Source organism: Perna viridis, chromosome 14, assembly GCF_037379345.1.
Source record: "Perna viridis isolate PV_CMFRI_1.1 ecotype Kerala chromosome 14, ASM3737934v1, whole genome shotgun sequence".
NCBI classification, from domain to species: domain Eukaryota; kingdom Metazoa; phylum Mollusca; class Bivalvia; order Mytilida; family Mytilidae; genus Perna; species Perna viridis.
The window spans coordinates 2,318,535-2,333,801 of NC_142458.1; the positions used below are offsets into that span (position 1 = coordinate 2,318,535).

A 15,267-nucleotide genomic window follows, 5' to 3' on the forward strand; every position below is an offset into this window, starting at 1 on the left:
AACAAGGGTTGAGTAAATAGAATAAAAGACAGCAAGGGAATAACATAGTGGAAGTATAATTGTAGGAAAATTAAGATTCTGCGCAAAACGAAATTCTAGATTAGGAGAGAATACGCTCGGCGTGTCTGTCCTTTTCATCCGGGCCTTAACTATATGCCCCCACCACCCCCCCACTACATTTTATGATTTTTTTTATGGACTGGACCCGTCCCTTCAAACTTCAACCTTGTTAATTTTTGAAAATAATTTAATTCATATGAAATCAATGCCTCTCTGTGTCGTCACCAAACCTATAATTTGAAAAAAAAGGCAGGTAGCGGGATTTCCTGAATTGTACTGTAAAAGTAATTACCATCCGGAATGTGGTTGGGGGAAATCCAAACAAGCTACAAAATGTATACACTCCTTTTTTCAACCGGATCATGGCGGATATGTATTAAGGAAACAAAGGAGTGGATTAAAGTTGTAAATGTCTTTTCAAAAAGTACTCAGTTGGGTCGTTTAATTATGCGAATAAGCCAGCATTTCGGACGTACTTAGATAAGATGCGTCTGAGATAGAGTAGTTTCGAGGCACAACTTAGTTCTAAAATGATCCAACATTTATCCTAAAATTGGTCTTTAAACGTGTTTTCGGACGAATATAATAGTAAGGATATACCGTCGAGGACAGCACCCCTGACTCATACAAAATGTAATGGCTTCCTGATTTACTATTTATCTCTCCACTTGATTTTAGGATGTGAACAATACCGCAAATCAAGAGTACTACTGTTTCAAATTTGCAAAGCTGTTTCCATTAACTGCACTTACCTTCATATTAGCAGAAAAGGGGGTATTCCTGTAATAATGGGTGTGGCAGAGATGTAAAAGAAGTGAAATAACGAGTATTACCCTCTGTGCAGAAAATTGCGATTTTCGTTGTTAATTTCACTAGTTCATATAATGCTGGCTAATTCGTTTGACTAATTCGTTACACTATAGGGTTTTATGTATAGACAACGTAAGTAATTAATACTCTGATACATAGTGACTGCAATGTACATGTATACATTAGGGGTATTTCCGAGTCCCCGCATTCTTTGATATGTGCCAGACACAATGTTTTATATGGCAATGTTATATTCTTTAGTAATATCGAAAATGTTGTACTTCTGTAGTAATAAAAGGTTAATTGATTAATACATGAAAGTAAGATCTGTCTAAATCAACCCTGCAAATATTACGAAAACCTGTCTGAACCAAATTTTAAGTCCATAATTAATGTTTTCCCTCTCGGTTTTTGGTCCTTGAAGTGTATTCTTTTGATTTGCGCTCGAATCTTTGTTCCCTTGATTACTCTTTTGATATCCGGAGTAAACCGAACACCGGTATAAACCGAACACCTCTGTAACCAGAACAACTTTGTATACAGAACACCTGTATAAACGGAACACTTGTGTAAATAGAACACCAGCGTAAACAGAACACCTGTATAAACAGAAAACCTGTGTAAACGGAACATCTGCCTGAACTGAACACCTGTCTAAACCGAACACCCGTGTAAACCGAACTAATGCTAAAAGTCCAAAAAGGGTCGGTATAAATAAATTTCACTTTATGTATCTCGTTTTTATATATTTATTATTTAATTATAAACATGACAGGTGATATATGTACAAATTCTCATGTTACAATTACTTTTACCAGTCCATATTTAGGATATTAAGGTTATATTTACAAATCTGGGTCACGCTAAGATCGGAAGACGGTGGTCTGATATTTAAATACCCACCAATACATACTTGAAAAACCGAATACACATTCCAAAAATCACGCTTATTCATAATGATTTGCACTGAGCTTTTGTCTTGCTTAATTTGTAGGAGGAAGTTCGTTTGAATTTATTAGAAGTTTTCGGGAAGTCTTTCCTGATTTTTATTGTGAGTGAAAAACCTGTACCGTACTTCCTACAAGTACACTTTCTTCTTAACTGGATGTGTTATTTTTTTGCGTGGTAAGTCAATAATTTTTATCATATATTGCATATTTTCTATATGTTGATCGGGAAGAAAAATATATGATTGTAAAAATTAATGTGTTTTCTCTCAATATGGGTGGGATCGGTGTGCCTGAGAACAACTACATGTATAATTGCATTGTCTAAAAATATTTAAAATTATGAAGACTCCACATATTTATACTGCTGTTCATTTTATTATTCTCTCTCTCTCTCTCTCTCCATCGATCTGTTATGCATCGATCAAATCGTATTGTTAATGTGTGCATTATAACATATATCTAAAGTGAAAATAAGTGTTTCCCTAGAGACATAGACTTAGTATATACATTTAAATGTATAGTCATGTACTTTTCTTGCATACATATTTTGCTTCCGATGTATCCGGATCCGGGCACTTTGAAAAGAGGTGGGTGCCACCGAGGTTCCTAAAAAAACGGGGGTTCTAGTACATTATTTGCAATTTTTTGTCAATCTTCACATGAAAATGACAAGTTTTCCAAAAAACGTGGGCGCCAACCCCCTGCATCCCTCTCTGGATCAGCCACTGCAATCATTATGTCAGTTTATTTTTTATAACACCATGAGTCCACGGTTGACATGAAGTTAATAAAAAATTTAGCCTAGTATTCTGAATGCAAGCATGCTTTGTAGTTCTGGGATGAACCGCTGAATTGTAGCATTGTTTGTTTTGCTACCGAATAACTCCGTGTTAGAAAAATATAACTTATTTGCAATCAGTTATTTGGAAAAATTAAATACAAGAAAATTATTATCTTGATAAGATATAAAACATTAGGCGAAAGCCGAACTCATTTAAATGACGTCCTCACGATTTTCAAATTAAAAAAAAAATAAAAAAATAAAATAAAAAGAGGGGGTCTAATTCGTAAAACTGTAATTGAAAGAGAACGTAAAATTAGCGGGCAATAAATTCTCTTAAGGCAATATCAATATTCGATTAACTTTAATTTACGTTAACATGTACATGTAACCCGATATTCAAGCTAGAGTAATTGTAATATTAATCGGTTGCTCTATATTTTAATTTTTTTTGGTGGGGAGGGGGGCTGGGGGATATAATCTACGTTTACCATTTGACAGGTATGATACGTGTACATGTATATTTGTACTTTTTGAGGTTTTTATGTTTTGTTTTGTTTTGTTTTGTTTTGTTTTTGTTTGTTTTGTTTTGTTTTTAACGAATATGGTTTTTATGTGAATGAAAGGACCACCAAATGAACTTGTTAAACAAATTAATGACTGAATGTGATTAAGAACAGGCGTTGGGAACTAATATGTTGCGTCCTTAACCGTATCACATTTTAAAGGCGCTTTGGCGACGCAAGCGCGCATATATATAGCAAGAATGAGTAACTCTACGAGGTTATTTACTTGTATTTGACATCACGTGTACCACGTCACAATCTGCAGAACGATACGATATTGTTCCTATCACACAGTCTTTTTCCTGAAAAAAAACGAAAAAAGCCGAGGTGTTCCGATTGGATATTGCTTAAAATACAGTGAAACCTGTACAGTACCTAGTAAAATTTGAAATGGGTGTTTTTTAACCAGACTTTTAAAAGTTCCTTAGCATTTGTTTTCAACCTTGGTAAACCGACCATCTTTTTAAACCGAACCAAATTTACATAATGTAAAGTTCTAAAGGGGTTTTGGTTAGATAGATCTCACTATATATTTAAATTGCATTTTACATGTACAAAGGAAGCTTGTTCTTATTTAATGGGTCTGAATTTCAAGGGCCTTAATTAATTGTAATGAAACATTTTGTTTTACTTGAAACAGTTAGTCAAGTAGGGGCTCCAGTAGAGTTCATATGGCTTTATTTTACATTGTCTCCATTTTGGTTTTATACATGTAAGCATCGATACTTTGCCGTTTAAACAAATTTGGCACAAGTACCTGTACTTTAACCAGTGCCGGACCATTAATTACGAACAAAATAGGGCGGATCAGGGACTATAAAGATTTTCTCGATGTAATCAAACAAACTTATTGAGTAAATTAATTGTTCATATGAAATTCGTGATAAGTAAAATGCACGTGAAAATCACGTTATTTTCATATGAAGCTCGATTAACATGACTTTCACAAAAAAAAAAAAATAATAATTGCCTGTGTATCTCTTCAATGCCTTCAAGTTCAATTTAGGCATGATGCACCCGTACCGCTAAAGCTGTCTCGGGGCAAATAGGCGGATTACAACAATGCATCTAGACTAAATACAGAGCGGAGCCCTGGTAGGGGGTCCAGGGGGCGAAGCCCCCCCCCGAAGCTCCGCCGAGATAGCGTTTTAGAGCATCATTTGTGCCTCTTCTGGATATATTTTATCTAAAAAAAAATGAAGTGCAGGCAAAAGCTTTTTTTGCCTACCGGCAGCTACTCGCCTGACAGTGTTTTGCCATGCTCAGATCGACAACTATTTTAGTTAACCTTTTAACAAGCTGTACAGGTAATGTTGGGCCGCTGAACTAATTCGAAAACTGATTCCTGGAATGGCAATCAATAATCAAGTCAGATACAAGTTCGCAATTTTTTATGGTGCCTGGTCATCATCATAATCTTTATTTCCTCTTTACTGAGATTTACATTCAATAAACATGGTTTAAGTATACAACAAATATATATTCAAAACATTATGATCATACACACACACACAAATTCATTTTGAAAATATGATTCAGTGACAAGTTTCATCTCACATAATTATTTATGTACATGCACCATTCATGCAAATGTCCATGACGACTGTTATGACGGGAATAGCCATGAGAGTATATATGTAATGTTCATGGGAAAATACTGTTCATGACCTAAATTGATCAAATATTCATATTCATTTTCTGTTTTCGATAAATACCAAATTTCGTATGAATAATTTGTCAATTTTAAACATGTTGTACAATGTTTTTTGTTGGAAAAATCGAAATCATTGTTTTCATACATTTTTTGTAAATTGAATGTGAAATGAATTTAGAACAAACTTAAACATGTTTGATTTGAAGGAAATCAATTAATTTTGTGTCTGTATTGATTTTTACTCTCAGGTATACGAAATCAATATTCCGAATTATTTATGAGAGCCCCCCTCTTTAAAAAGACCAATCTCGATATTACCTTAGAAAATGGTCACGTGATGTTTACAATATTTATTGGTTATGTGCATTTCAAAATATCCCAGCAAGAATGTGAAATAGTAAAAAGTGTTTTGTGATGTTTTTTTTAATTTTTTTTTACTGGTCGGTACTACGTATAAATAACAAGCATCAGGATTACAAATATAAGGAAATTCATCTGAAACAATTAAGCACGGAGTTGATAAACCGATTTACAAACAAGTGAACGGTAAGTGAGGTCAGAAATTAGATCGGTACACATGTACTGATTCTATCTGTTTCCAAAATCAAATGTCGTCGAAAGGTGAATTGTTGATTATTTGCTTATTTATTTGTTGGGGGAACCGGGGGGTGTTCCATCTGTTTTCAATTCCAATGTCGTCGAAAGGTGAATTGTAAAAACAAAACATTAACATTATATGTACAGCATTCAATAATTCAACTACAAACAAGATACATGTACATGTATACATGCGCGTGTATAACTATAAGTCTGTGTGGTCAGTCGTGTTTTCAAAATAGCAAATAAGTACATGTCCACGTAAGTACATGTATCTGAAAAAAACATGTACATTGTAAATGTATTCAAATACTTTAAGTGGGTCCTTTTGGTTTATAGCATAGTATTTTATACTTAAGATTATTAATTCCCATTGAATTTATAGTGTATATATGTAATATTGCATAAGATACATTTACACATTTTGTCTATTTTTTCCGATTATATATTATTTATCTCTTCTCATAAAATCTAATGAACGATCGATATAAATACGTGAGTGAGACATTCAAATATCTCCCAGTCACATATTTGTCCCCGGAAAGAGGGGACTAACTCCCTGTACCTGCTAAGACATTCACTTCACAACACACTGCAAGTTTTTTTTCGAGACAGTCAAAAAATAATTAAAAAAGGATGTACATACATGTCTGGTTCATCTATGTGTTCATTATTTTCGTATACATGGTCCTGTACTTGTATATAGTAAAATGGATAAACTGATGACAACTTACAAATAAAACAACAATATATAAAAAACAAACAAAAACATAAACCAAAAAGTTAACTGAATATTGTAACAATGTGTCATTCTATCTAGCTTTTTTAAGTGAAAAAAAAAACATCGGTCTCCTTCCACTTTGTGTGCTGTTCTTATCACATACATGTTTATGTATTTTGTATTCAAGAAGAATTATGTGCTCAACATTAAACGTGTAAAAGTAAGTGAGGCGCACTGACTCCCAATAACCCCATTTGGTTGGCAGTTTTGTTAAACATGTGGCAAAACTTGGGGAGTTATTTTCCCATAACCCTAATTTTCAAATTTCTGGAATGAAACCCCTCCTTTTCCTACTTTTTGAATCGTTACGTTCTGAACTTTGTTTTGTGTTATTTTCTCACTCTTTAAAGTTTGTAACATACATTTATAACAATTGCTCCCTATATGCATATACAATACATATTTGAATAACTCCTTTGTTGTTCGAGCCGCTATTTCTCCATGTATAGTTCTAAATGCCGACCGAAGTTGACATTCCAATTTTTGTCTTCTGGTACCGTGCCGTGGAATGTCCTTTTTTTCTACTCGGTCATTAATTAGACCTTGCCTTTTAACTAATGATATGTGTGGGGCTCCAATGGGGCTTCCAAAATTAATCAATGAGATTAAATCCTTAATTATCAATTAAACAGAATTTTAAACGATTTGTTAAACAAATTATTTAGATTAAATTAATACTTTTGACAAAAAATTTAATATATAATTAAAATAATTTAAAAAAATAACAACACTAAGAGTCTGTAATATAACTGGACCCTTGATGAGACCTCTAAAGCTTCTACAATGAAGGGATTTAAAAATCAATTAAAATCAATGGACCATTTGTAAATTTAACCATAGAAAAAATGGTTAATCAATCGGGGTTACATGTCATGATTTGAGATGTTCTATTTATTCACCCGCGAAGAAAGTTCCTAAGAGGCCACAAAACAAACAATCATCGTACTAGAATTCAATATTTCAGCATTTAAAAAAGCTAGGTAAAATCAGACTGTCACATTTTGATATCGGATCAACTGTTCGATATAAAACTAAAACCATGCTTCACAAATAAACATAAGTTTGTAATAATACGGAAAAGAGAGATTGGTACGGATACCACGTAATTTCATGTAAGTAAAATACTTTTAATACTACCTATCTGCGGCATCTTTATTGCTTCAATAAATATATCCTACAACGAGTCAAGATATTAAAATTGCCTACAGTATATAAATGTACCATTAATCATTTCAAGTAGGTCTTAAATTTTGAATATAGTTACGTGTTAAGTTCTACGTCTCGTTATCTTATTTTACTTCAATGCACGTAAATACAATTATTTCGATTTTTTTTTATTTAAAGGTAGGACTGGTATCTAATTTTTGATTTGCGTGAACATGTACGTTCATATTGGCAGGTATTAAATTTTCGGTTGTTGCGACTTCGTTCTTTTACTTTTCTTCATTCGAATATATATGAAAAGAAAATGATTATTAGCTAGCGCGGACCCTCCTTTAAAAATGTCGAAATCCGGACCAGACATGTACAGACTGAATGCCTTGTAATGTAAACCCTATTTAAGAAGAAGATGTTTCCTATGGTTTCACTTCATTTTAAAGTCACAGGAATAAGTAAATGGTGATTAGACATACATGTATATTTTGTGTACGAATATGTTTCCGACACGTACAAGTGTAGATATGGGTATTACATGAGCATGTATGTTACATGAAAAGTAGCAATAATATAGGGTTGTATCACATTAGACATCCGTCAGTCTGTCAATTACACTTTTCTGTAACAGCTTCTACTGGAGGGAATGCGTAGACTTTTTAAAATAAAAATATTGATTTTTGGTTACTAGCTGCTAAAATATGAATTGTAAATAATGGTCGGTGCCTAAACAACTGGTTTTTTTTTTGTTTTGTTTTGTTTTTTTTTTGCGAAGGGAGGAGAGGAGAACAGGTTGGTGGATATCGATTGAGTGAAGATTGGCAACGATTCTTTCATAGTTAGACATTGCAGGAGCTGCATTGATAATTTTCAAAATAGTTAGTTGAAAATTGTCAAAAGAAAGTTGTACAGGACGAAACGCATGGGTGAAATTTCATTTAAAAAACTGAGACAATGTCGAGCACTGATTAAGAAAATAAACTTTTTTTACCTCGTGTTTTACGTATTCGTGATTATTCATACTGTTTAAATAATACTATTTTTTTCTTTATTTCAGATCCAAGTTGCATGCTATTTAAACACATGATCAGTCTCATCTTCGTCAACAAGAAACAGAGGAAACGCTCCAAGCAAGAAGAACTGTCAATGGCAGACGAGGAAGATTTGACACGTGACGCAATCGCCATTGTTGGACTTCTAAAAACAGACGAGGAAAAATTAGAAGAGCAATCGAAAGTTCTTGTCAAAAATAGAAAAGAATATGCAAAGAGAGTTTTCAGTACTAGTGTCGAAAACTGGACCCCATTTCACGCTTTCGCTTTGAGGGGATGTCGTAAACTTATCAAATTAGCATTAAAAGCAGGCGTTGACACTAATCTAGAAATGGGAGAACCGGAAGGGGTTCCTGGAAAATGTTCCGCTCTTCACCTAGCAGCTCATCGTGGCGACGTAAGCATAATTGATGTACTTTTACAAAACGGAGCAGATGTGAATAAATTTGACTCTGAAGGGAGAACTCCAATTTTTTATGCTGCCAGGGCAAATAACTCTCTTGCAGTTAAACATTTAAAACGCTCTGGTGCTGACATGAGTCAATGCCAAGAAGACGCTTTATCTCCGGCCATTCATCGGACTTCAGTCAATCCGTTTTGTTTTGTAGTTCCTTTTACAAGTTGTGCTGGGGCAGGAAAGCGCCCGTCCATTAGCTAGTATTCTGCATGCTTGGAACTTAAATATCCGAATGTTATGCCAAAGTGTCTTACTGCTAATCCTCAGATGCCATTTAAAAGTATTTAAATATTTATGTGGAAATCTTAAAGCTTGTTAGCTGTAGCTTGTTTTAAATAGTTTTATTATGAGGTACCATTTGTACATTTGTTTTGTACATGTATATAAGAAACACGAATATGCGTGGTAAAGTTTGCATCATTTCCGGTACCTGTGTGTATGTGCTCATTTATTTAATTTGTTTCAGGGACTTTGTGTATGCAAGATTATTTTCAGGGAGGTAAACTCAGTTGCATGGATGTGATGTTACCATGTTAGAAATTGTTTGATGTAGAGTATGTAAAACAGAAGTTGTTTAGAATATTATTATAGATTCCTTTTTTGTACATTTAGATGTACACGTGTGTATTTCGGTGAGTACTCCTGTACCGATTTGAACAAGTGATTTGAGTTGTAGATGTATTTGTATGTTGCGCAGAATTCTTGTGTATCGAGTTGCACAAGTGATTTGAGGTATTGACACACATACAAATATATCTATTGCAGTGAGTTCTTGTGTATCTATTCATGTAGTTGAACAAAAGATGTAAACTTTCGATGGCTGTTAGTGACTTTTTGTCAATACTATGTAAACCTCATGTGCAGATTTATTTTTATGTCTGTTTTTTAATTAATTCTCTATAATGTATTTATATATAACTGTGTAGTTATGAATACATGCATTTATTTATATTTAAAAAAAAAAATGAATCTTTAAAATCTCATTCATTTATACAAAATGTATATTTTTTAATATTGATGAATTTTAAATTTACTGGTCAATTTTCTTACATGTGCATGTATTCTTAGTTTTGTCTGTTGTCGAAAAAAATATTTTTACTTATAATACCGTTTTGAACTACATGTACCTTGAAAACTGTCTTAATCACACACCCTTTGAACTGTAAAATATTTTGATTAGACAGGAGTACGTAACGGTTCATTCACGTTAAACATATAATAAATCTTGCACAAAAGAATTAATTTTAAAAGTGTCCGGTTTAGACAGGTTTTTCATTTCTTTTTATTGGTTAGTTTTGACAGGTTTAACTGTTTCTATGTATCATGTACTTGTAAAGCTCAAATGTTTTTGAAATATTTTTTTCGAATTTCAAAAGCAAGCATAACTTTATCATAAAAGTAGGAAGTGCCTTTGAGAAGTGGCTAGACTGTACATGTAGCAATCGGAACGGCTCTACCTTTTTCGTTAAAAGAAGAAAATCTCAAATTCGATGGGAGTAAGAATCTGTCTGGAATCAGTCCGATCCGATTCCGGAATAATTGTTGAACTTGTAGAATATTCTTAACTAGTGCTTTATTTTAGTTCTTCTCTACGCGCCAAAATCCTTGGAAGGGTGGTCGTTCTTCAATTCTAGGTAAATCTAATTTAAATTTTCTTCACCACCTGGTGGATACAACTAATTGGATCCGCGGATCTCTACAATTTCGGCAAATAATTCAAGAAGAATTTCTTCATCTACAAGGTTATTTTTAGAATGGCCGAGTACTTCCGATTGTAGATACAATGTTGATGTTATAGGTAGTTAATGCGATTTCAAGGTACCGTTTTAAATGACATCTCTCGTAAGAAACGAAATGGCATTTTTACTCGTAGTTCTGCCAATAGTTAAAAAGGTGACACAAATATAAATTATATGCATTAAGCATGTTTTTGTAAAATTGAAAGATGTATCAGTATATATTTCGATAACCCTTCTTCGGCATGCATGTACGTCATACATGTACATTTATGTCTTTGGTGGTTCATTTCAGATGTAGGAAAAAATAGTCCCTAGATTTTCGTATGAAATTACAATGTATATTGCTTTGCGTCCAACACTACGACTAAAGTGGATATTGTCATTTCTAAACGCCACGCTTGGTTAGCTCTTACTTGATATAATGTAAAGTGAATTCAGCTTTAAAATTTACATGAATATGTACCTACATCACTTACACACACATATATATATATATATATATACAACGTCTCAGAATGTGACGACTCTATTCTCTACACTGCTCCATCGGATCAAATTGATACAGGGAAGATAACGTAAACTTGAAAAATTCCCAACGATGTTAGAACTGTCAAATTTGCGACGCAAATTTTTGTCGTTCCCTCTGCGGGACTCGAACTCGTACCGCTGTGACATCTATGGCAACACCGCCTGCACTAAGTCCAGCGCCCTAGACCACTCGGCCAGCTAGGCTATATATATATGTATAATAGAATTTCTTTTATACATGTTTGACCATCGTGAAAGATGGCATATTTCTCCTTAGCCGTAGTGTATATTTTTCAGTCATGACGATCAATTTATAATCTATGCAATTCCTTATAAAATGTATTTCTATTTACACTATGAATCTGTGATATAATTTTGTTATATTTTTATGAATAAACTAAAATTTAATTTAAATCGCGTTGATTTCTATGGCACACTGTAGATCTTTTGTGATATTTAATATTGCCGATTTTATCGAAAGCTGACATAGCATATTAATTTTATTAAAACCAAATGTACACACTGTAACTGTCACAAAGGATATAAAAGGGGAGAAACATCATACACGGACCTATGAAACATATTATTTTTTTTATTATGGAGTTAGACCTTAGTAACTAATGCATCATGCAGTGTCGTATAAGGCGAATACGGGGCAGGGGATTTCGAGTTGTGTTGCCCATCCACTCCCCGCTTTGTTAGAAAATTTGTCTGCTAAAATTTGGCACAATAAGAAAAATATTTTAAAGATGTCTGGATCCCTTTTATCATTTCATGGACGATAAACCTCTATTTTATACATTTATGGATTCTGCAATGAACGGAAACAACAGCTTACATGTACGTATACACAAAGAAATAATCTAGCTCAAGCCATAAGGTTGGCTACAATGAATAGATGTATAGACACTTACTGCCTTCTTGATTAACTCGAGATGTGCATTCTATTTTCTATTAAATAAATGAAGTCTTCTATAATATTAAACTTCATTGGAGACCGTACATTGATCTCATACATGGCTTGTTTGAAATTGTTCTATATATTGTTAAGGGCTGCAGTTCGTTATTCTCCAAATTTCTTTTCTCTATAAATATCGGATGTCATTGAAAATTTCTAATACTAAGACCATTGACATGTATAATGTATGGACTACAAAACTACTCAATTTAATGTCTTATTTAATAACATTCAATGCTAACGCAGTGGTGTATATTTCTATCTACATGTAGAGGGCAGGTGCGGTGTCGGAGCACCGCCTTTTTGTTAGAAAATGTACATTTTGTTCAAAATGAGGGCAAAAATGAGCAAATTATACCTCTTTGTTACCCCCCCACTACACACACACACAAGCACTTTTAAAGAATCTCTTGATCCGTTCCTATAACGTTCCAATTGTATTACACATAAAATGACCTTTCGTCCTTATTGCGCTGGAACAATAAACAAGCAGACATAACAGTATATTATCTTGATACACAAGTTATGTCCTTAGCAACGATCGAAAACTTCGCATTGTACACAGAATTCATTGGATGTTAATCATTTTTTAAAGCGTAAATTGGAAATTTGATACATTCTAGCCTTTTATCGACCTTAAACGTGTCTATGAGCAGATAAGGCGAAAACCGTTGAGCTATAATGGGATATTTACTCTATCAATGAAAATACTTTCGGTACTAAATAAAATAATGTTTAAACAGACAGTTGTCATTCATCTATCTCTGTCAATAAGTCGATAATCAACAATCATAGGCAGGCCAAAAACTAGCAATTTTCAAAATGGAGGGAGGGGGCGGGGGAATGCTAATATATTGCTAATTTTTTTTACCAAATTTTCACAAAATTAAAATAAAGAGTTTTAAACTTCTACTACTTGCTTCATGAAAGTTGGTGTTACATTCTTTAATCCTGACAGTAACGGTCCAACATGGGTAACAAAAGACTTAATGACCCAATGAACCTAAATGAACCAAGGTTATAGCGGTAATCAAAAGAATGTAATCCAAGGACAAAGACCAGACATGGAAAACTGACATACACAACAAAGAACATAAAGTAACTAAAATCATACAAACAAAGTAACAAAAGCAAATGGGCCGAGTTGCTCATAAAAAATCAAGTTCGGGGTAGACAAAGAAAGGAAAACCATGACTCGTTGAATAAATCAATTTTCATGGTGCAGATAGATACACCATAATGATCCACGAGTTCATGATGACGATTATAAAACTTCTGTAGTGATGACTTCAATCTTGTAGCAACGTAACTCTGTTCCAGAAGCCTATTTGTTAGAGTTCAAGCGCGATACAAAACGTCTGCGTAGTTTCGGCAAACTCTGGCATAACGTATGAGTTGTGATATGAACACCCCATACGAAGGTACTGAAGGGATGTTGCCACAGTTGAAAGAAAAGTTGACACTTTTGAATGAAAAGTCATCACGTTTGTCGTAAAGTTTGGTCAATAGTTTTCCTTTACCACCGATTTCTAAGTGTAGGTCAATATATGAGGCTATCTTCACAGTATCTGTAGTATCCTTTATCTCAAGTTCTTCTGGGTAGATGCGATGTATCAAATTCCCGAAATTAGGATTGTTTAAAGACAATACGTCATTTATATAGCAGAAACTGAGATTAAAGGATCTAGCCAAACGATATTCTTTCTTTCGCATCAGATCAGCTATAAAGTCAGCCTCATAACAGTGAAGGAATAAGTCAGCAAGTAAAGGAGCACAATTTGTTCCCATTGGAATGCCGACAGTTTGTTGAAAAACACGTCCACCACACTGGACAAATATGTTGTCGATTAAAAATTCCATCATTTTATAAACATCTTCTTCTGTATATTTGGAAGATGATTTGGAATTATTTCTTACAAAGTATGAGGAATCTCTACCAAGAACTATATATTTGTATCTAGGTGTACCATCTTTTTCGGAAAAAACAAAGAAGTATGACGTTTTTAAGTCGAGATTTTAACTGAGTATGGGGAATAGAAATATACAGTGTTGAAAAATCATATGTTTTTAATGGTATTATATTCAGATAATAAATCTTGAACTGATTGTCTCCAAAAGAACTCTCGAATTTTTCAGGATCCACATTGAATTAATACCACTACGGGAGTAACAAGTATTGTGGTTAGACTGCAGACCCTCTTTGACAGTTGTGAGTATAGAAGTTAAAAGTTTTGAAAGAGGTTTGGTGGTACATTTTGCAGATCCAGCTACGAAACGTTGGTTGTATGGATTCTTGTGGAGTTTAAGAATCCAGTACATATATGGTAAATCACAATCATCGTCCTTGGTAGAGAGACCAAAAGAGGATAGCACAGATTTATAGTTTTCCACAATCTCTTCTTTGGAGAGTGTGGCAGCAGTATAGGTCTTATCACTGCTATTATTTTCTACCTCTACCTAAGATAATAAACATTGGATGTAAAACCTTTTGCAGACAAAACCAATGTTATGTTGGGCTGGTACGACAACATATTTCTCATATATAGTAGACAATGTTTTTGCTACATCGTGGTCTTTGAAAACCAACGTAGCCTTGCCACTCATTGACCTACATAAAACTTTTATTCGTTGCAAAATTAAAAACCTCACGCCCTTTAACCACTCTGACAGTGAATCATTGTCTTCTTGTTCTCGTTTTATCCATTTTCTTGCTAGTCCTCGACGGCATCCATAAGAACTTTAAAGTTATAATTCCAATTCATGGAGCGTGGTTCACTGTACTTGGGACCTTTTGAAAGGATATTACGCAGAGATTCGTTTTCGATAATGGTTAAATCTCCTGTAACGAAGTGACCAGAAGGATCATATTTGAATGGAGAGTTTTTGCAAGAACAGTCAGGAGGTTTAGCGCTAGGATGTAAGAAGTTAAATCCCAATCAATCATTCAATCGATCAATCAACCATATATTTTGCTCTTTATCTTGCTGATTTCCGGTTCGTTTTCTGTGACTATTGTGTAAGCGCTGTTTCAGTCTACTTTTCTGTGTTTTTTAGGCTTTACAGTTCTCGCCAAGTTGAAGCCTTAGAATAGTGGTGTGCCTTGATGTCACTCATGTCATAATATAAAGCTGTCGGAAAAAGTTAAACACCAAAACTAATTATACAGCGGTACGCTTAAC

At 33.9% G+C, this 15,267-nt stretch overlaps 1 protein-coding gene across 5 annotated transcripts; it reads left to right on the forward strand.

Annotated features, from left to right (window-relative positions):
• The first annotated feature begins 491 nt into the window (after nucleotides 1–491).
• Nucleotides 492–11,544, forward strand: LOC148597720 (uncharacterized). 5 transcript variants are annotated; one of them, XM_088560852.1, is made up of 3 exons: nucleotides 492–1,002; nucleotides 1,865–1,995; nucleotides 8,412–11,544. In XM_088560852.1, the coding sequence occupies exon 3, from the start codon at nucleotides 8,423–8,425 to the stop codon at nucleotides 9,062–9,064; it is 642 nt and encodes a 213-aa protein (XP_088416978.1). In that variant the 5' UTR covers nucleotides 492–1,002; nucleotides 1,865–1,995; nucleotides 8,412–8,422; the 3' UTR covers nucleotides 9,065–11,544. The 5 variants fall into 5 exon arrangements, with proteins under 5 accessions (XP_088416978.1, XP_088416979.1, XP_088416982.1 ...); XM_088560853.1 differs by lacking the exon at nucleotides 492–1,002 and having other exon boundaries at nucleotides 1,792–1,995; XM_088560856.1 differs by lacking the exons at nucleotides 492–1,002; nucleotides 1,865–1,995 and adding an exon at nucleotides 5,166–5,367.
• The last annotated feature ends 3,723 nt before the right edge of the window (nucleotides 11,545–15,267 follow it).

What these genes read in the sequence shown, in the direction of transcription:
- LOC148597720 (XM_088560852.1), top strand. Translation starts at nt 8,423, where the DNA reads ATGCTATTTAAACACATGATCAGTCTCATCTTCGTCAACAAGAAACAG.